Consider the following 20,793-nt stretch of genomic DNA (forward strand, 5'->3'; position numbering starts at 1 on the left):
TGGATGAGGCTTGGAGCATCCTTGGCTGGATGAGAGGTGTCCCTGCCCATGGCAGGGAGCTTGGAGATGATCTCTGAGATCCCTTCCCAACCTAAAACCATTCTATGATTCTTCCTTTCCAAACTGGCAGACTCAGGCTCTCAGACAGGGTGGGGTGGAAATGGATGCAAATGGAAGCAGAGGGGTCCTAGGAAGTCCCAGGATTCCTCAATCCCAATTCTTATTGTCAAGAAAGCCTTAACCAGCAACATCAGGAATGTCAGGGAAAGGAAGCAGTTTTCCAGTTTCCCTTTTAGTTTTCAAAGATGCCCCAGAGCTGCCAGGTTTGGGGCAGGAAAACCTCAGTTTGGCTGCATCAGGTGCACCAGGGTGCTGCAGAGCAGTGATGTGCCATTCCTAATGCTACCCAAAGAAACTGCATTGTCTCCTCCCTCCCCTCCTTTCAAAAACTGGCATCAAAAACTGCATCTTAAGCAGGGAGTGAGCTTCCCTTAAAGCAGCCTGTAGCCATCAGTAATCTTTATTTTCTCTATTTGTTTTAAGCCTGTGAAGACTGTGGTTTCCTCCATCCTGTCCTGATGGAGCCCTGACCAGCAAGCGTGCAATGCCCCTAGCCCTAATGTGCCATTAATGATAGGTTAATGTACAGTATAATGTTTTTTGGACTATGGGTTCATTACACTTCTGAGTGCAAGGTCCTTCTGCAGAGCGCCCAAGGTCCCATTGCATTATATCATGCAATAAAAATACCCTTTTCATATCACAGCCTAATAAACTGTATTTGAAATGCTGTCTGAGGGCACTGCCATCGTCTTGATAGTCTGTGGCTGCAACAGTTGGGATCTTTTTATTGTGTTTTTTGTTTGGTTTTTGGTTTTTGGTTTTTTTTTTCATTAGGCTGAATTCAGATTTTTAAATGAAATGTATAATTTGTCTGTGCTTCTCTGTAATAAAGGGAGCACAGTCCTTTAACTGCACAGTCTGGGGAGGATTCCTGGGGAAAAAAAAAGGGCTTTAAAAACTGGTGCTTTTGCAACCAACAGGCTTATCTTCTAATGCACCTTGTGGAAGTGGAAGGCCTTTTGTTGTCACAGGTTATTGGCTGGGTGTTGTGGTTATGTTGTTGTTAACACAAGAGTTTGGTCCCTCTCATGGTGTCCTTCTCATGATGTCCTTCTTGTGATGGCCTTTTTCATGGTGGCCTTTTTCATGGTGTTCCTCTCATGGTGTCCTTCTCATGGTGACCTTTTTCATGGTGTCCCTCCCATGGTGACCTTTTTCATGGTGTCCCTCCCATGGTGTCCCTCCCATGGTGTCCCTCCCATGGTGTCCTTTTCATGGTGGCCTTTTTCATGGTGGCCTTTTTCATGGTGTCCCTCTCATAGTGTTCTTCTCATGGTGTCCCTCTCATGGTGTCCCTCTCATGGTGTCCTTTTCATGGTGGCCTTTTTCATGGTGGCCTTTTTCATGGTGTCCCTCTCATGGTGTTCTTCTCATGGTGTCCCTCTCATGGTGTCCTTCTCATGGTGGCCTTTTTCATGGTGTCCCTCTCATAGTGTTCTTCTCATGGTATCCCTCTCATGGTATCCCTCTTATGGTGGCCTTTTTCATGGTGGCCTTTTCATGGTGTCCCTCTTATGGTGTCCTTCTCATGGTGTCCCTCTCATGGAGTCCTTCTCATGGAGTCCCTCCCATGGTGTCCTCATGGTGGTTTTTTTCATGGTGGCCTTTTCATGGTGTCCCTCCCTTGGTGTCCCTCTCATGATGGCCTTTTTCATGGTGTCCCTCCCATGGTGACCTTTTTCATGGTGTCCTTCCCATGGTGTCCCTCTTATGATGGCCTTTTTCATGGTGGCCTTTTTCATGGTGGCCTTTTTCATGGTGTCCTTCTGATGGTGTCCTCATGGTGGCCTTTTTCATGGTGTCCTTTTCATGGTGTCCCTCCCATGATGTCCTCATGGTGGTTTTTTTCATGGTGGCCTTTTTCATGGTGTCCCTCTCATGGTGTCCCTCTCATGGTGTCCCTCCCATGGTGTCCTCATGGTGTCCTTTTTCATGGTGTCCCTCCCATGGTGTCCCTCCTTCCTTCTCTGTATCCATCAGCTTTCTCTCCATGTCTCTCTTGGCAGCTTGTCCCTTATTTTTCAGGCTGTGTCAGCAGGCAGCAGCCTGGGTGTTTGCAGATTTGGGGCTCTGGGTGTTGCTCAGGCTGTGTCCCAGGATACTTCACCCTGGTTGCTTCCAGCAATCCCAAAGAGCAGATTGGAGCCATCAGGGGCTGGAGAAGGCCCATGGGTCTGGGTCAGACAATGGGAAGTCTGAAGCAACGGGCTCTGGGTGGGTTAATATCAGAAACAAAAGAGTCCTCAAGGCTGGAGGAGAAGGCCATGAAAGCAAATTGCTGAATTTTAAGGGTAGGTAAAATTACAGAACTTTTACCCTTGAATAATGGCAATTTAATTGACTGGGCTGAATGATTGATGGTTTGTGAGCAAGGAGTTGGAATTACCAGGGCTGTGTGTTTGGGAGGGCACTGCCCTTTTAATTTCATGTCAGATATTTAAATCATTTACATCACCCTCTGCCAGGCTCTCCCCTTTGCAAGAGTGAACCTGTCTGGTGGGACAGCCTGGCTGGAGAAACATACCCTTTATCAAGAGAACCAGATGAGACAAGTTCATTTAAAAAGCCCAGTTTGTCATTCTTTATCTAATTTTCCAAGTTGACACAGAAAATTAGGCTGGCTGACACTCACTCTGGGGCTGGCCCTGGCCCTGTCCTCCCTGACCTTTTCAGCTGTGTGCTTGCCCATGGCTGCATCCCCCCAGCTGCAGAAAATTCTGGATGTTGTGGTTGGGGTAAGGGAGGCGTGGGGACCTCTTTGGGTGGTGGCTTTTTAATGTACTTGAGATGCTGCTGAGTAGCAGGGATTCAGGGGGAGGTGGGGGCTGCTTTGTACTGAAGTCTGAGCAAATGTGAAATACGTGGGGATGGAATCATGGAAGCAGAAAATGTCAGGTTGGGAGGGACCTCCAGGATCACCTGTTCCAACCCCTCTATTATTATTGTTTGCATGAGATGTCCCAGCACCCATCCAGCTGAGACTTCAAACTTCCCAAAGTGGGAGAATCCCCCCCTTCCCCTGGGACACCATCCCAACCTCTGGCTGTCCTCAGGGGGAAAACTTTTCTGATGGGATCAGCTCTGTCATGTGGTACCTTCTTGCTCCTCTGGAGAGCATCTCTTCCCTTAGGGTCCTGCTTCCTTCTGTGGTTTTGCTGTTGGGGTGAGCTCCTGAGTGATGCTGAGACTCAGAAACATTGGCTGAGCCATCACTGGTGGGGCTTGAGCTGTCTGCATTGCAGTGATTGCACCAAGGAAGGTTTAATATCAATCTGATTTGTCAGTTCACAGTGGAGGCAGGTGCTGAATCCCTCTCTCCCTTTAATAATAATAATATTTCAGCTTGGATTTGTGTAGTTAAATGGCAAAACCCAAACAGATGTGGAATATCTGGAGTAAGAGATGAAAGAAAAAAAAAAAAAAAGGAAGGTAGTGTTGGTTTAGTGTTGTTCCTGATGTTAGGAAGATTTCCTGAAGATTTCTCATAGCCAAGTGTTGGGAGGAAAAAGCCATTGTCCTTCTGCTCAGTGCCCCAAGCATCCCTGTACCTAAGTGCATCATTTGAGGAGCATCCATCCTCTCCTGGTAGCACTGAGCTGGTTCTGCTGCTCTCCTTACAGCTCCCAAATGGACTCTGCTACCTCTGGATGTGTTCTTGGTGGACCCCAAGCAAACACTGAGTAACCAGGGTGGGAAATTCAGAGCTCTCTGACAGATCTGAAGTGGCTGCCTACAGCTAAGAAAGGCTGAAAGGAAGCAATTTGCTTCCAGAAAAAAAAAAAAATTAATATTGGGAGGGAAACATTTATTTCTGTAGCAGTTACAAAGAGCAAACTGGGAAAGGTCAATTGCAATGGCAGGTAGCAGCTGGCCACAATTTCAAAGGCCTGGAGATAAAATTAAGGGCTTAGAGCTGGAGCAGTGCCAAAGCTGAGGTGGGGAATTCAAAGTTCTTTGAACTGACTTTTGCTTTGGAAGCTTTCAGGCACAGGAGAGTGAGACAGCAGCCTCTGGTTTGCAGGAGTTGGGTGATGTTTGGCATCTCCTGAGTTTTGCTCTCCTGGTTGCTCCAGCAGCTGTTGAAGTTGCCCATAATACTCACTGCTGATCATGGGGAGCTTTGCTGAGGCTAAATTAAATTATCTTCTCTCCACCAAGGCCTGGCCATGCTTGCAGTGTGGTTCCTCCTGATAATGGGTGGGGAAACATTTCATTTAAGTCAGATCTGTGTCACAGCTGAGGGATGAAGCCACTAAACGTCTCCTGCCACCTCCCAGCTCTTCTTTCACTTGAAGGCAAACTCACTTCTCCTTTTTCCCCACTTTCAGGGTCTTTTTCTCTGAGGTTAACCAGGAATGCAACTGAGCTGGTCCCAGTAAGATCTGAAGAAAAGTTCCACCTAAAAAAAAAACCCCAAACCTTTGTGATTGTTCATCGGAAGGGTTGCGTTGATCCTAAAAAAAACCTCCAACCTTGGTGGTTTTTCAGAGGAAAAATCTTCAAATTTCATGTGTTGGTCTTGGCTAACTCTCCCCATCCCTCTTCCCAGGGCCATCCCTTCATTGTCCAGTACAACGATGGGAATGCAGAAGTGGTGTCCATGTGGGTCTGCAGGATGCTCGAGGAACGGCGCTCGACCCAAGGACCTCAGTGACAGCAGCTCAGCCTGGACCAGCAGCCCCACACTTTGGACTCTCAGTCTCTCTGGATCATATTTTACTAAAAAAAAAAACAACAAAACCTTTCTAGAAGCATCGAGAGAATTTTTCAGGATCTTTGTTGCTGCCTCTTTCACATTAAGGAATTTTCTTCCCACATTTCTTATGTTGCTGAGCAATTTAATGTCCTCAGATTTGTCTTCAGTTAAACTGTACACAGCCTTAAAGCAAGTATTTTATATCTATTTTTTTTTTTTGTTATTGAATGTATTGTATATTTCTGGGCTCCAGAGTATTTTTTAACTGGTTTTGCTGTTTGTATGAGTGACACACTGAGTGTTCAGAGGATTTTGTAAGGAGCTCTTGGCTGTTTCCGAGTGCAGTCAGCCACAAAATGCTGGGTTGAAATGGAGAACAAGAGCAAACAAACAAACAGAAGGAATATCTGGATTTGTCCATCCTGTCAGGAGGTGAGGGGTTGCTTTTCAGCAGGTAGCTCTGAACACTGAAAGGTTTTGCTGAGGTGGGAAGAGGTGAGGTGAATAAAGAGAGCTCTCTCCTGACCAGGGAGTCCAAGCTCCATCCCTGGAGCTGGGCAGGACCATGAGCTGGTGGTGGCCTCTGCCTGTGCAGGGGGAGCAGCAGATGCAGGAGGTTGCAGATGAAGGATGGGAGGTGCTGCTTGTGCCACCTGAGGGGCCAAGGCCACCCCAGAAGCTTGGGGGGAGAGAACCTGGCAGAGAGACCTGAGCTCTGCCCTCAGGACACTCAGCAGGGTGTTAGAATTGGAGAATCATGGAATTCAACCCCCAACCCACCCCTGTCCCTCAGCACCACATCTCCAGGGCTTGGAAACCCTTCCAGGGATGGAGACTCCACCTGGGCCAGGCCCTGACAACCCTTTCCAGGGAGGAATTGTCCCCAAGCTCCAACCTAAACCTCCCCTGGCACAACTTGAGGCTGTTCCTCTTGTCCCATCCCTTGTTGCTCCTCTCAGGTAGGTGTAGGGAGCAATGAGCCTCCTCTTTACTTCTCATCACAGCAGTTGGTTTGCTTGGAAGCATCTTGGTCCCTTTTTTTCTTACCTACCTTGGTCCCTTCTTTTCCTACCCACCTGGGTCCCATCTTTTCCTGCATCACTGGGTGATGGGTGCAGATGGGTCAAGCAGAGGTTCCCAGGGTTTTTTTGGTACCACAAAGGTAAGAGGAACAATTGCAAAGCCTCTGCTGTGTGTTGGTCACTCCTGCAGCTGCTGTGTGTGTTTTCACAGCTGCCTGGCACCCGTTTCACCAGGCCTTGTGTCAAGATGCTTGTTAAAACGGGCAGAAGAGAGGAAAGCAGTGAAAGGTAGGGTTGGGTTTTAAGGCAAGTTTCAGGTTAACAATTAAAACACTGATGTGAGTGGGGCAGGGGAGGAGGTTGGGGCTTTTGTTTGCTTGGTTTTTGCATTAGAAATAAACTTTTGCTAAAAAAATAAAAAAGAGAAAAGCTCAGGTAGTTTATTCTATACCAGCAGCTTAAAAAAAAAAAAAACAAAACAAAGGGGGTGAAAAATTCCTTCTGGACCACTGCAAATCCAAAATGTTCCTTTGGAAGCAGCCTGGAAATTGCTGTGTTTCCTTCCTTGGAGGGGTCATTTGTCTTCTTTTGAAGTATAGAGGTTGCAGGCATGAACTTATAGACTAAAGTTTGTCTTAATTGCTCTGATGTCACAACCTCCCTGGCAGATAACAGAACAATGAATGAGCCAACCAGCTCCATACCTTCAGGTCCTTTTTCTAAAGTGAGACAAATTCCTTCCCTGGGAGCCAGCCAGGCTAGAGCCAGCCCTTCCATTTATCTCTTAACAGTTTTGCCCTCACTTTCTCAGGATAAAAAAAGGTCTCTCCCTGAGATTTAGTGAAAAATTCAGGAAACCCCAGGTTTTCCCTCTTGTTTTTCCTGGCAGGGAGATCAGGAGGGGAATCCATGTGGGATGCCAGCTGCTGGAAATGGGAAAGACCTCCTGGCTGAGGGGCTGTCAGTGGATGAACCTCCCTGTCCTCCAGCATTCCAATCAGAGGTTTGGGGCCTCTTCTGCCCTCTTCCCTTCCCCAAGTCCTTGGGTTGGGTGCAGCCAGGGGACAGAAGGACAAGCAGCTGGGGGGCTGCTTGGTGGCACCACTTCTGCCCTGAGTTAACCCTGTTGGGTGGGGGGAATCAGGGCTGGGGGGGAGTGAGGAGCTTTGGTTTGCTCCAGCCCTGCTGCCACCCCAAGGTCTGCTCTCCCCAAAGGAGAAGGTGGCTCAAGGGTGCTGGAGCCCCATGGGACCCCTCAGCCCACTTTGTGTTGCTGCCTGGGAGCTGCTGGGCCCCCCCAATCCCCCCATCACCTCCCTCTCCCCTTCCAGCCCCCACCCCCTGCAAACAGAGACCACTTCAAGCAATTCAGCCCCATTTTCACCACCACGGGGCAGAGGTAAGAGGATGAGGGCATGGCCTTAAATCATCCCAGATCCTGACCCCATTTGAGCCCTCCTCGGTGTCCCCACCCATGGCCAGCATCTCCTTGGCAGGTCCTTGCCCAGCCTGGGCTCCTCTCCCTGTGGCAAGTGGTTGCCAACCCTATGTCTGTGCCATGGGGTGAGGCTGGCATGGGGCACCCCCATACAGTGCAGGCTGAAGGGTTCTGCTGCATTTGGGGTAAGGAAAACCTTTTTTGGGTGCAGGGACACAGAGGTGACACCGAGATGACCAAAAAACCAGCAATCTCAGTCCCGGGCTCTGCCTCCAGCCTCCTGTGTGTGTAACAAACACCATCCCAACCCCAAAACCCATCCCAAGGATGGGAAAGGGGCAGGGAGATCTCACCCAGGGCTGTTCCTGGCTGAAAACCCTACAAAAACACAGTGATTTTATACTCTGCAGCTGAGCCCTGCTCAGGAGAGGGCATGGAGGGGGGGGAGGACATTTAATTCAGCAGTAGGTGCTCCATCTCCCCCTCCTCAGCCCCCCACCTCATTTAGAGACACCCCCAACCCCTCTCTGTCTCCTCTCCCCATCGGTACCGTGGTTCCGACAGACCCAGTGTCCTTTGGGAAGGGGGCAGCTCTGGAAGGAACTGGGTCTGTCCCATCTGTGCCCAAACTTTCCCAGTTTTTCCCTGAGCTTTGCCAGGGGAAGCTCAGCCCGCGGGATGAGCCCGGGGTCGTTTGCTCTGGAAGGGAGCGGAGAATGAGCAAATATTTTTTGTTTCTTCTATCCCGTGGCCAAACACACCCTGCTGGCAGCTTGCCAGAGGCGAAGGGACAGTCTTTGTTTCCCAAAGAACAGCTCGGAAAGCTTCGTGTGTGTCATCAGGATCTGAGCAGCCGCCAGGAACGGCTCCTCCGGGCTTCGTCTGATCCCTTTGACGTCCGAGAGCATCAGCAACCGGGAGGTTCGGCTCTGCAGGTGCTGTCTCTGTGTTTCCCGGGCTCGCTTTCCTCCTTTCCCCTCTTTCCTTTCCTTTTCCCTGCCTCCCTTGCCCTTTGTGATCCTGCTGGGAAAGTTCCCCTCGAGGCATGGAGGGGAAAATAGGAAAAAGGGAGGAGGCACAGGGATGCCGGGGGGGGAGAGGAGGGGGAGAAGGTCTGAAGCAAAACCTGGGAAACTGAGTCTTAGCTGGGAAAAAAACAAAAAAACAAAACAAAAACCAAAACAACAAAACAAACAAAAAAACAAACAAAAAGACAACAAAAACCCACACCACTAAAAAAACAAAACAAGCAAACAAAAAACCATAAAACAAAAACAAACGAAACCAACCAACCAAAAACCCAAAACAAAACTAATCCCACAGGGAGCAAAAGCCGCTGATCCAAAGGTTCTGGGAGCCCAGGGCCACTGTTTAGGGACAGAGGGATTTGTGCTACGGGTGGGGAGGGGTCCGACCCTCAGCTTGGAGCTCTGGCTGTGTCCCTCTGCCCAACTCTTCTTGCCCCAGGGGGACAGCGTTGTCCCCATCCCACCTGGGACCTTCCCAGGGAATCTGCAGCCTTGGCTGGTGAGGAAGAGGAGGAAGAAGAGAGGTCAGGGGGCTGCACAAGCCGAGCCCCCTCAAGGTTGATCTTTGGGGGGTCCCAGCACAAAGAGGAGCTCTTGGTTGCAGCGCGGGGGTCCAGGGCACAGAGAAGCAGCGAATCCTTCCCCTTCCCGGGGGTTTGAAGGAGAATCCCGAGGATGCTCAGCTGCCCGGGGACTAAAAGCACCTCTGTTGGGAGCCTTTTCCTCCTGTTCCCTTTGAGACCTGGAACCAGCAGCAATAAGAGACCCAACAACCCCCCCAGGAGACCTGATCCTTCCTCATCTTCCAGGAGCCAACCTCGGCACAGGATCGAGGGCGTTAAACACATCCCAGGTGAGCTCGGCTCTTTGGCAGCTGCAGAAAACCTTCTCTGGGTGCTCAGGAGATCCCCTGCAGCCCTGTGGAGTTCCCTGGGGGTGAATCCTGCCCCGTGCAGCCTGGTCCTTGTCCCAGGGGACCCAGGTAGGGGCCAGCCCGATCCCCAACTTGGTGGGCACCATGTCCCTGTGCTGGGCACCGTGTCCCTGTGTCCCCCTCTCTGGTGGGGAGGGGGAATCAGAGCCTGATGAACTATAGCAGCTGTTTTAGGGTAAGAGATCTTCAGCCTTCCCCGGGGGTTCCCTCAGGCTGGGGGGGCTCACAGGCAGCTTGTGCACAACTCCAGAGGGATGGGGGTGACTGTCCCCGGGACTTGCTGTCCCCATCCTGCTCCACCAGCTCACCAGTACCATACTGGTGATGCTACTGGACTGCCTGGCCTGCTCTGGGAAAGCCTAATTGGGGGGAGGAGAAAACAAACAAACAAACAAACAAAAAAAACACAACTAAAAAGATCTCTCATTCTTCTAAAGCATTTTTGGGTGCATCAAGTAAGAAGAAGGTTGTGCTTGAAGCAAAACAAAGCTCAGAGGTTTGTGCCTTTCCCTGTGGGAACACCGCGGAGCTGGGCTGACCTGGGGCTGTTTTTACCTTCAGGAACGGGGATGGCCATAAAGCACAAGTGTGCGGCAAGGACAGGATTTATGGATTGAGCCTTACCCGCTGCCGGAGCAGCTGCTGCCTCCCAGGAATCCCAGTGCTGCTGCTCCCACCGCCCAGTCCTGCAGGGAAAGTTCAAGGTTTATAAGTAGCCCGGGCAGCCCGGGAGATGTTTAATGGCACAGAGATGTCTGGGGCTTTTAACAAAGCAGGAGGAAAAATTCTCTGCAGCCAAGACAAAGCTGCTGGGTGGGCTCCAGGTGAGTGCAACTCCATCCTGGAGGAGGGGGCTGGGGGGTGGGCACGGTGCCCTGATGGTCCCGGACATAGCAGGGGGGTGGCAGAGGGGATTTGCTGCCCTGGGCTCGTCCCGTTTCATCCCGGGAATGGTTTAACCTGATCAATAAAGTCCTCTCTATCGATCCGTGGGGTGGGTTGAGTTCCTCCGTGGCTCCACAGCTGCCCCGGCCCGGGGAAAATGAGGCAGATTTAGGGCCAGCAGAGATGGGGTGGGGTGGGGGATAGCAGTACCCTGGGGAAGGGGGTTACGGGGTGTGGGAACAAGGGACAAGGAGGTGGCAGCAGGTTTTTTTGGGGGGGGGTTGGGCAGTGGAGGAGCTGAGGGTATGGTGGGAGAGAGGGGGTGCATAGATGAGGGGTGCAAGGCGGGACAACTGGGGTGAACAGAGGGGTCGAACCGGGTGTGTTGGCACTTAGAAGGGACACCGGGGGACACAGAGAGGGATTTGTTGGTCACAGTAGGATTCCCGGGGGGAGATCCCGATCTACCCCTCCTTCTGCCGTATCCCTGCGCATCCCTGCCCGCCCTGGGCGGGTGCTCGGCACGCCGGGTCAGGCGAAGTGTGTCCTGCCTGCAGAGAGCCACCTCCCGCTCCCTTTGTCAATGTCCAGTAATTAAAATGTCACCGTTTAATTTTCAGGCCTCTCGGAGCAATCTTTTCCTAATAAAGAGCCTAATCGAAACGCTCCTTCTCCCCCTCCCCGTCCCTCCCCGCCTCCCCGGGAGGGGCCGGGGAAGAGGCTGTAAAGGCGCAGAGCCGCTGCGGATCGATAGAGAGAAGCCCGGATTGATCGGCCTCTAAAATTAAATTTATTGGGGTCATGGTTTTATATGGTGCTGATACAACTGTTAAATGGGGAACATTCATTTCCAATAGGAGGCGTTTATTAAACTTCCACTGAATTAGACCGCCGTGATTTATGTGGCAATCTCGGCGCAGCCCTCCAGGAGAGAGGGGGCTTTTTGCCTTGTGTGTGCGGCTGTGGCCCCACACGATTATTTATTTATACACCCGTGACACGGCTCCCTAAGTTTTAACCTAAATTATCCACTGGCCTCTCCTGCCAGCTCGGCCCGGGGCTGGAGTGGAACCGGGTGTGTGTTGGGGGGGCCCCGTCGGGGCTCACCGCCCTGCCCGCCGCCTCCCTCCGGTGACCGCGGCTCCTCCGCGGCCCTTCCGCGGCCGCGCAACCCTCCGGGCCGCTCGGCGACCCTCGGAGGGGGGAGGGCTCACGGGGCGGCGGCAGAGCCAGCAAAACGTCCCGGCTCACGCGTGCGGCGATCGTTGAGCGTTAATTAGAAATTCATTACAATTAAAAGCCGCGCGCACACGCCTTAATTACATCTGATTTTTAATTCCGAATCCGTGTTTACACAGTAAGCGAGACGTACCTCCTGATTATCCCCAATACTCTTTATACTGTACTAATTATGTAAATTAAACCTAATTAACTGACAAAAAAAAAAAAAAGAAAAAAGAAAAAAAGAAAAAAAAAGAAAAAAAGAAAAAAACCTGCAGTCAATTCAACTGTTAAAAGCTACGGAGGCCGCGAGGAGCGGGCAGAGCGACGGGGCTGGGGCGGGTCTCAGCCCGGGGGGTCCCGGGAATGGGGCCCTGGAACCGGTCCCTGTCCCCCCGCACACCGTCGGGGCGAGCCGCGGGCCGGCTCCTCCGCTTCGGGCTCCGGAGAAGCTTTGCGGGAAGCGAGGTAGCAACAGCAGGGCCCGGGGAAGGGCAGGGTGGAGGGGGCTGAGGCAGAGCCTCGTCCTCCCGGACCACCCCACCCGGACACCCCGACGTGCCCCAGCTCTGGGGGTACCAACTGGGTCGGTTCCGCTGCCCGCTCCCGGTGCCCCGCAGCCCGGCGTGGCCTCGCAGTCGGTTCCGCAGCTGCTGCAGGGGTTTAACGCCGTGGAGGTCACCCTAAAAACCCCACCGCGTGGGGCTCGGCCGCCTGCGTGAGACCCTCCCGCACTCCTGTGTCCGCTTAGCTGGAGGAGGGCGGCGGGAGGGGAGCGGGAGGGAAAGGATAAATAATTAAAAGGCGAGGAATAATTACCGGCTCGGCTTGCGATCATTGCGGGAAGGCCGCGCCGCAAGGCCCGGCCGCAGCACCCACTCCCCTTGCCCAACTCCCCGACGGGACGTCCCGGGGGGAGCGGCCGCCGTCCCGGGTGGGAGCGCGGATCGGGGTCGGTCCAAGCGCGGCGGAGAGCGGAGGCGATGGGTGGGTGGCTCCGCACCTGCGTCTCGCTCCGCGCCGGCTCCACCGCATCCTCCTGGCGCCGCTGGTGATGGCGAGGAAGGGGAGGAGTGGGGGGGGGGGGTCACACAAAAGTAATAGCTGGGGGCGATCCGCGCCGTTATTAACTTCTGTTTGATCGGTGTAATTGCGCCGATCGCGGCCGGACGCGATGATTAATTACAGTTTAATTAACGTGGCCCTGACGAGCGCTGCATGCGGGGAGCCCAACCAGGGCAGGGACGCGGCCGTGGGCCCCCGCCACAGCGACAGGACCGGCGGCCACTCGGTTCTCCCCCCTCCGCCCCGCTCCGGTGCTCGCCTCTCCTGCCGCTGTGGCGGGGCTCCCCGTGGGGAACGAAAAAACCCGGACTCGCCCCCTCCCGTCATCGCTGCCCGGCGATTTCGTTGGCGCTCCTCTGTCCCCCCCTCACCCTCCGTTCCGTCCCCGAACCGGCGGAGCGCGCATCCCGGCGGGGAGCGGAGGGGATGCGCGGTAGCTGCGCATCCCCGATTTCGATGGGGTCCCTTCGCCACCCTCCCGGGGCTCCTCTTTTCGTTGCCTCACGCTCCTCACGCAAACTTTCAACGAGCATCGTCCCCCCCCGGGGATACCCACACTGCGGGAGGTGAGAAAAGGGGGGGGTGGAGGGGCGCGGAGAAGCGCGGAGCGTCGCGGAGCCCCGCGCAGGTGCAGCCCGGGGACTGATCCCCGCTCTTACCTCGGGCAGCCCGGGCGGGTCCCCGCTCGGTGGCGGCCCCCGCTCCCCCCACCCCCTCCTCCTTCTTTTTTCCCTTCCCTCCCTCCCCCGTTCCTCCGTGCCTTAAAGCCGCGCCGTGATTGACTGGAGCGCATCGGTGATTGACGGCGGCGGGGTCCCGGAGGCAGTTAATGTAAATATGCTGGTGCTAAGTGGGTGTGTCTTCCCGTTATTTTAGCTGTCACCGGATCAATGTGCAGCGGGCTCCAAGTAAGGATCCGGATCCTCCCTCGGTGCCGCGGTTGGTCACTCGCTCTTGTTGCATCTCCTCGCCCGGGCGGACGCAGCGGTGGCGGGGCGGGCGGCGGCCCCGAGGCCTCGGTGAAGGGCACAACGCTGCCCGCCCGCCCCGCGCCCCGGCGGTGAAGGGTTCGGTGGGGACCCGACCCTCTCCACACACATCACCACCCCAACCCCCCCTCGGCTGATGGCGGCCCCGCTGCCGGGCTGCGGCCCCTAACCCCGAGGAGAGCCTGCACGTCCAGCCGGGCTCCGCGGAGCGGTAAGTGGGAGCGGACGGAGGATGGGGAGGGGGGCCGAGGGGAACGTGGGGGGTCAGGACGCGTTTTCGGGAGAAGATCCCCGTTATTTCGTGTAATTACCACGGGAAGCGGCTTAACGCCCTCCCCGCTAAGCCAATTTGCCCGGCTCGGTGCTGCCCTTCTGCTGCTACGTGCTGCGGGTCCTGCCCGCCCCGGCCCCCTAATCCGTCCGTTCCTAATCGCTTGCTCGGTGACACGACAAAGGGGCTCCCGGCCAGCCGCGCCCTCCGTCCCCTTCCTCTCGCCCGCGGGCACCGAACAGCAAGTTTCGGCCCGGCCGGTCCTGCCCGGGGCTCGCCATCCCCCCGGCCCCGCACCCGCGGGACGCGCCGGTCGCATTATCCGGTGCGTTTCGTTGGAGCCCGCAACGGGCGGCCCGGCACGGCTCGGCGAGCCGGCACAAAGGGAAGGGACGCGGCACCTCCCGGGGACCCGGGCTGGGGGACGTCCACCTCCCGACACCCCTGAACGTCCTTGTCCCGGGTCCACCCACCCACCCGCCCACCGCTCCGCGTCCGGTGGCGGAGGATGCTCGGTACCGGCTGGGGATGCGCTACGGCTCCGCCAGAGCTCTCCGGCCGGCCTGCCCCTGGCTGGGGGGGTCCTGCGGCAGCGGTCGGGGGGGGGCTGCGGGCCGGGGCCGGCATCAGGGAGCGGGGAGCAGGCGGGCGGCGGAGCGGGGCTCTGGGGGCGGCTGCGCGGCCCCGGGAGCGCTCCTAACCTGCGCCTTTCCCCGATTTTGTTTTGCAGGGGCGTTTTGGGGGGGAATGGAGACGATCGCCAGTCAGATGGGAAATGGAAGAGATGCAAGCTCCTCCCCAAATTCAAAGCAAGAGCTGCAGCCGTACCAGGGCTCCAATACCCTCAAGCCCAACCAAGTGGGTGAGACCTCTCTGTACGGCGTGCCCATCGTGTCCCTGGTCATCGACGGGCAGGAGCGGCTGTGCCTGGCGCAGATCTCCAACACGCTCCTCAAGAACTACAGCTACAATGAGATCCACAACCGGCGGGTGGCCCTGGGCATCACCTGCGTGCAGTGCACGCCGGTGCAGCTGGAGATCCTGCGGCGGGCCGGGGCCATGCCCATCTCCTCCCGCCGCTGCGGCATGATCACCAAGCGAGAGGCTGAACGGCTCTGCAAATCCTTCCTGGGCGAGCACAAGCCGCCCAAGTTGCCCGAGAACTTCGCCTTCGACGTGGTGCACGAGTGCGCCTGGGGCTCCCGGGGCAGTTTCATCCCGGCCCGCTACAACAGCTCCCGCGCCAAGTGCATCAAGTGCAGCTACTGCAGCATGTACTTCTCCCCCAACAAGTTCATCTTCCACTCTCACCGCACCCCGGACTCCAAATACACCCAACCCGACGCCGCCAACTTCAACTCCTGGCGCCGTCACCTCAAGCTCAGCGACAAGACGGCCACCGAGGAGCTGTCGCACGCCTGGGAGGATGTCAAGGCCATGTTCAACGGCGGCACCCGCAAGCGGACCTTCTCCCTGCAAGGGGCGGCCGCCGGCGGGCCCGGTGCCGGTTCCCCGGCCGCCAAAGCCGCTTTGCACCCACCGCCGCCCGCCGGCCCCGAGCTGGCCCCGGCTCACAAGAGCCTCCGGTGCAGCGGGCAGGAACCGGCGGGCGAGCGCGGGGCTCTGGGGCTACCGGCGGGGCACGGCGGGGCGACGGGAGCGCACGGCGGGGCGGGGGCGGTGCGCAGCTACCCGGTGATCCCGGTGCCCAGCAAGGGCTTCGGGATGCTGCAGAAGCTGCCGCCGCCCCTTTTCCCCCATCCTTACGGCTTCCCCGCCGCCGCTTTCGGACTCTGCCCTAAGAAGCAGGAGGACGCGCTGGGCGGTGCGGGGGGCGGCGAGGCGGGTAAAGGCGGGGCGCTGCCCCCCGGCATGTTCTGGGGACCCCCGCATCCTCATCCGCACCAACCGGCCCAACCTCCCCACCAGCCCGGGGCCGCCAAGGACTCCGGGGTCTATCCCTCCTTCCCCGTTTTCTGGCCGGCCGCCGGCAGCTTGCCCGTCCCGCCCTACCCGGCCCAGAGCCCGGCCAAGGCGGCGGCCACCGCTGTGGTGGTGGCTGCGGCGGCGGCAGCGGCGGCGGCTGCGGCCGAACCGCCCGGTTTGTCGGGCCGGCACGGCGAGCTGGAGGGTTCGGAACCGTCGGGCAGCGGGAGGAGCAGCGCTACCCCCCAGGAAGGGGCCGGGGCGGAGGGTGAGCGCTGCCCCAGCGCCTTGTCCAGGGCGGCGGGAGAGGAGGAACGCTCCGGGGACGAAGCGCTGCTCCCCCCGCTGCCCCTGCCCAGGAAGGGCAGCTACCTCTCCGCTTTCCGCCCGGTGGTGAAAGACGCCGAGAGCATCGCCAAGCTCTACGGTACCCGGGAGGCGTACGGCAGCGGCGGGGGTCCCCGCGGCCCCGGTTACCTCTCCCCGGACTTTCTCAGCGAGGGCAGCTCCAGCTACCGCTCGCTTTCCCCCGGGGGGGACACGGCCGAGGAGCCCGAGGTGGATGTAGAGTCCAATCGCTTCCCGGAGGATGATGAGGAGGATGCTGCCGCCGCCCCCCCCTCCGAGGGACGGGAACCGCCGCCTCCCCGGCTGCTGGCGGGGACCGAGGACCCTCCGCCGGCCGGGGCCGATGGGGCCGAGGAGAAGGCGGGGGAGCCGGCGGCGGAGGATAGTGGCCAGCAGCCCGACGGCAGCCCCGAGCGGAGCAGCAGCAGCGGCGGCGGCTACGAGGTTGGGGCCGGGGGGATGCTCTGCCCTCGGGGGTCCCCGTGGGGGTTTCCCCCCCTCCTTCGCCGCCCTGACTCGCTCTTTTCTAGGTGTACGCGCCCGATAGGGGGGAGCAGCTGCAGCCGCTGAAGACCCCCGTCTCCCTGGGACCTGCCTACCTGTGCACCCCCGAGACTAAGGGTAAATTGGGGGGTGGGGAGGAGAGGTCGGTGCGCATCGAGGGTGAAGCCCCTGGAGCCGCCTCCGCCGGCTGCTCAACCCCGGGGGCTCAACCAGTTTGCTGCTTTCGGTTTGGGAGGGGGTTTCGGGAGAAAAAAAAAAAAAAAAGGCAAACGGTTTGCCGATGATGGACGGGGCTTGTGTCCCCCCCTGGCCCCGGGGATGCACCGTCGGGAGTCGGACACGGGCTGGCGGGGCAAAGCTCCTGCCAGAAAGCTACTTTCCACTAGCAAAGCGATTAAGATGTCCGCTAAGAAGGTTTTAACGAGGGCTTTGGCCGTAATTATGTAATTAAGGATATATCAGGACCATACTTTCATTGCTTATGGTTGAAAATCGGTTTATTAACTTTAAGAGCAAGATAAAGAAGACAATCACTCCGTGGCAGAGGATTTAGAGACCAGAAAATCCTATCAGGACCAAAGGAATGTCTCGCATCCCAGCCCTGTAAATACCGACAGAGGTAAGCGCCCGTCCGCGGAGCGATGCGCGGCCCCTCCGCGGGAGGGTGGGCGATCAGCGAAGCCCTTTCGCGGAGGGACTGACGGCCCTGTGACCCCCCCCGACCCCCGCAGGAGATGATGGCCTCGGCGTGGATGTGGCCGGGACTCAGCTGGTGGAAAAGGACATCGAAAATTTGGCTCGAGGTGAGGGGGGAAAGCTGGAGGGGTCAGCACCCTGACGGGGGGGGGCTGGGGGGAGGTTGTCGGGACCCTCGGCCTCTCCCCGTTGCTGGAGGTATTTGTGTTTTTCTGCAGGAGTGATTAACTCCTGTGATTAATGTAACGTAATGCGATTAGCGCCGCGCTGAGCCGCCTCCAGATGGAAAAGTGCGGGTTCCCCTCATCCCCCCCAACCCCAACCCCCCCCTCCACATATATTTTTAAACAGACGAGTTACAAAAACTGGTCCTGGAGCAAATGGAGCTGAGGAAAAAACTGGAAAGGGACTTCCAGAGCTTGAAAGGTATCGGCCATCCTTTCCTCTCTGTCCCCCAACCCAGCCGGGGAGCGGGCTCTGAGTTGGGGGGAGCAGTGCTGAGCCCCCCCCTTGCCCCACAGATAACTTCCAGGATCAGATGAAGCGGGAGCTGGCGTACCGGGAGGAGATGGTGCAGCAGCTGCAGATCGTCCGAGGTACAGCCGAGTGCCGAGGCAGTCCGGCAATTAGGACTTCTAATTTGCATCATCTTTTTGTTCTCCCCCTCCTTTTTTTCTTAGTTTCTTCGTTGTGTTCCTTTATTTTTATCCTTCCTTCTTCCACGCCCCCCCCCCCCTTTTTTCCCATTTTTTCCCCTTTTAAAAAAAAATTAATTTTTTTTTAATTTTTAAATTTTTTTTTTAAATCTGTATCCTTTCATGAACTCCCATTCGGAATTCCGAGCCTCCCCACAAACGGCTGCGAGGCATCATTACGCGAGAGCGAACGAATCCCCCTTCCCTCCCGCAGCAATTTCCACCCAGGCTAAATTAAAAAAACCCAGGCGTAAAATTACCTGCGAAAGCCATGCCCGGCATCCCGTGTCCCCCTTCCCTCGGGCTTTCCCTTCAACCTAGCACATCCCAAAAGGGGTTGGGGGGAAGGGTCCGTGTCCTGGGGTGTGTTCCCAGCTCCCTGGCTCCTTGTGATGCTCTCCCCCCATCCCAGACACCCTGTGCAACGAGCTGGACCAGGAGAGGAAAGCGCGTTACGCCATCCAGCAGAAGTTGAAAGGTATCAGGGCAGGATAGGAGGGAGGGGGGGGGGCGGCACAGACGTTTAAAGGGAGGTTGGGACACCCCCTCCCCTCTGTGGGGGTCCGGGGAAGCTGAGGGTGATGTCTGTGTGTCTTTGCAGAGGCCCACGACGCGCTGCATCACTTCTCCTGCAAGATGCTGACCCCGCGGCACTGCACGGGGAACTGCTCCTTCAAACCGCCGCTGCTGCCCCAGTGAGCACCCCCCCGGACCCCAAAACACCCCCCCCCCCTACACACACACACACACACACACCCACGGACCCCTTTTCCCCCGAAGCCATGCGGGCAGAGCCCACACAAGCCATTTCCACGAGGAGACACTTGTACATAGAGGACTCGGAGCTCGGCTTTCCTCGGACTGGCAATACGGCGAGGAGCCGGCTTGAGAAGGAGGGGGGAACCGGGACCCCCCCTCCACCCTGCGCCCCCCCGCTCCGCCTCTCCCCCCCCCTTCCTCCCTGTGTGTCCGCTTCTTCATCCCTTGTCCAGACTGGAAACAAAAGTGGCTATGTGCAATGGATATAAATGTACTGTGATTCTCTTGGTACAGTATTTGTTGGATTTTTATTTATTTACGATGTATATTTATTTCCCACCCGTCCCCCCACCCACCCACCCACCCAACCCCTTTCCTCCCTCACCCCCACCCCCCCAACTTGTAAATTTATGGATGTAACAGCACTTTAACGGGAGACTCCGGAGGCAGAACAAGGCTCGCCCGCTCTGGGAAGAGCCCCCCCACCCCCCTTCTGTACGTGATTTTGGTTCTTTAATAAAAACCGACTTTAAGAACCCGCGTGGTCCATGGGGTTGGCCCGGAGGGGGGTGGGGGGGTGGGCAAGGGTCCCCCCTTAAGGTCTGGGGCGGGTGTTGTAGTTGGGGAGCACCCGCTCCCCTGCGAAGTTCCCGTTCCCCTTTCCCATCCCACTCCTCCCCGCCGCAGCCGGGAGCTCATTAATGCCCATTTATATGCTCGTTTCACACATGAAAGTATTACATTAATGAGCTCGGCGAGAAGGGGGGGGGGGGTGTGGGGTGTGCATGGGGGTGCTCGCACACTTCTGAGCCCTCACTACCTGGTTTTAGCCCAGGATTACCCGAACGCAGCATCCCCGTGGGCCGGGAGAGATGCAGCAGGGTGTGAGGGACACGGGTGGGGAGGAGAAACCCTTTGCACCGCCGGCCCACCAGGGCTGGGGGGGGGGGGGGGGGGGTGGGTTTTTGGGGTGATGATGCACCTTGCATTGGGGCTGCGGGAGTTGAGGGTACCGGGATATGGGGATGCTCCGGTACCGGGATATGGGGATACCCCGGGGATTGGGGACCGGGGGGGAGCATCCCGGGGCCCGGTGCTGGGTGGGATGCAGGGGGAGGTTGCCCACTGCCCATCCTGGCGCTGCCCGCGGGGGTTGCTGCGGTGTGGGCCTTCCCCGGGAGCTGTGCAGCGTGGGTCTGTGGTTAATTAGTTATCAGGACTCTCATTAAGCCCCAGAAGCGGCGGTTCCGCGGCCTGGGCCGCCACCGCGTGGACACAGCCGGTACTGCAGCCCCCCCCGGCACCCGATTCCCCCCCAAAACCATCCCGGGGGGCGGGGGGGAGGCAGTGATGCTCGGGTCAGGCAGCCCCCTACCCCACTCCGCTCCCGGGGCATCTCACGGGAGAGCTCCAGCCACCGGGTCTTCCACCTGGGACCAGCAGTGGAGCAGGAGCAGAATCTTCATCACCTGGGAGAACCTTCCAGGCAGCGGTGGGGCAGGTGGATGTCGTCACTGGGCTGATTCCCGAGGGCTGAAGGTCTTAAAAGCCTGGAGGTGGAAGTGGGGCTGGTTCTCTGGGGTTCTCCTTGCTTCTCAGAGCAGGAGGAGAAGCTCTCGTGGCTTTTTTTGGGGACAGACATCCTTGGTGTGAGCAGGAGCAGCAGGGCTGGGCTTGCTGGTGGCATCTTTCACCCAGGTAAGGCTCTGGGAAAGGGTGTGGAAGGGAGATGAAAAACAGGGAAATGATGGGAAAGAGGTGACTGAAAAGGCAGGGCCAAGCTCTGCAAGCTGTGAGATGGGTGGCTTGTGGGGATGAAATGCTTGGCCTTCTTCACAGCATTTAGGGGACCAGCTCAATCCCTTCCCTTCCCTGTCCCGTGGTTTCTGGTCACCTCTGGCACCCACTGTGGGCTGGAGGTGGCCTTGGGGTGACCCTGTGGGGAACCACAGAGGGGTTTGGCCTGAGTATGGGGGACATGTGCCCCACTCCTGGCTCTGCTGCTCCCTCCAGGGACCCCTGGTCCTCACCCCCAGCCCCTCCCCAGGCTTTGGGGTGCTCCCAGTTCCTCTGTTCCTCTTGCTGGAGCTGTGGTCACCCCAATAGCTCCTCTCCAGCACCCCCCTGCTCAGCCAGGCTGGGGGTGGAGGCAGCACTTAGCAAGATGGGTGCAAGAATGAGCTATGGGGTTGC

At 57.3% G+C, this 20,793-nt stretch overlaps 2 protein-coding genes across 4 annotated transcripts in view; both read left to right on the forward strand.

Moving 5' to 3' along the window:
* MAP2K5 (mitogen-activated protein kinase kinase 5) overlaps nt 1-6,272 on the forward strand; it is a 121,027-nt gene extending 114,755 nt beyond the window's left edge. For 2 of the 3 annotated variants that reach the window (XM_030456890.1, XM_030456891.1), the window contains one exon: nt 4,673-6,180. In XM_030456890.1, coding sequence (XP_030312750.1) covers nt 4,673-4,777 — 105 coding nt within the window. In that variant the 3' untranslated portion in view covers nt 4,778-6,180. Of the gene's footprint in view, nt 1-4,672 lie in introns of all 3 variants that reach the window. The other variant, XM_008502155.2, reaches the window with a different exon arrangement.
* Nucleotides 6,273-13,531: 7,259 nt separating this feature from the next.
* On the forward strand, nt 13,532-18,540 carry SKOR1 (SKI family transcriptional corepressor 1). The gene is given in 10 exon segments (XM_030456661.1): nt 13,532-13,612; nt 14,403-16,392; nt 16,394-16,412; nt 16,477-16,567; nt 16,962-17,069; nt 17,182-17,253; nt 17,498-17,572; nt 17,668-17,742; nt 18,254-18,319; nt 18,443-18,540. Coding segments are annotated over 9 exon segments (2,577 nt in total). The 5' UTR covers nt 13,532-13,612; nt 14,403-14,419.
* Nucleotides 18,541-20,793: the final 2,253 nt, after the last annotated feature.

This window comes from Calypte anna, chromosome 10 (assembly GCF_003957555.1).
Source record: "Calypte anna isolate BGI_N300 chromosome 10, bCalAnn1_v1.p, whole genome shotgun sequence".
Taxonomy (NCBI): Eukaryota; Metazoa; Chordata; class Aves; order Apodiformes; family Trochilidae; genus Calypte; species Calypte anna.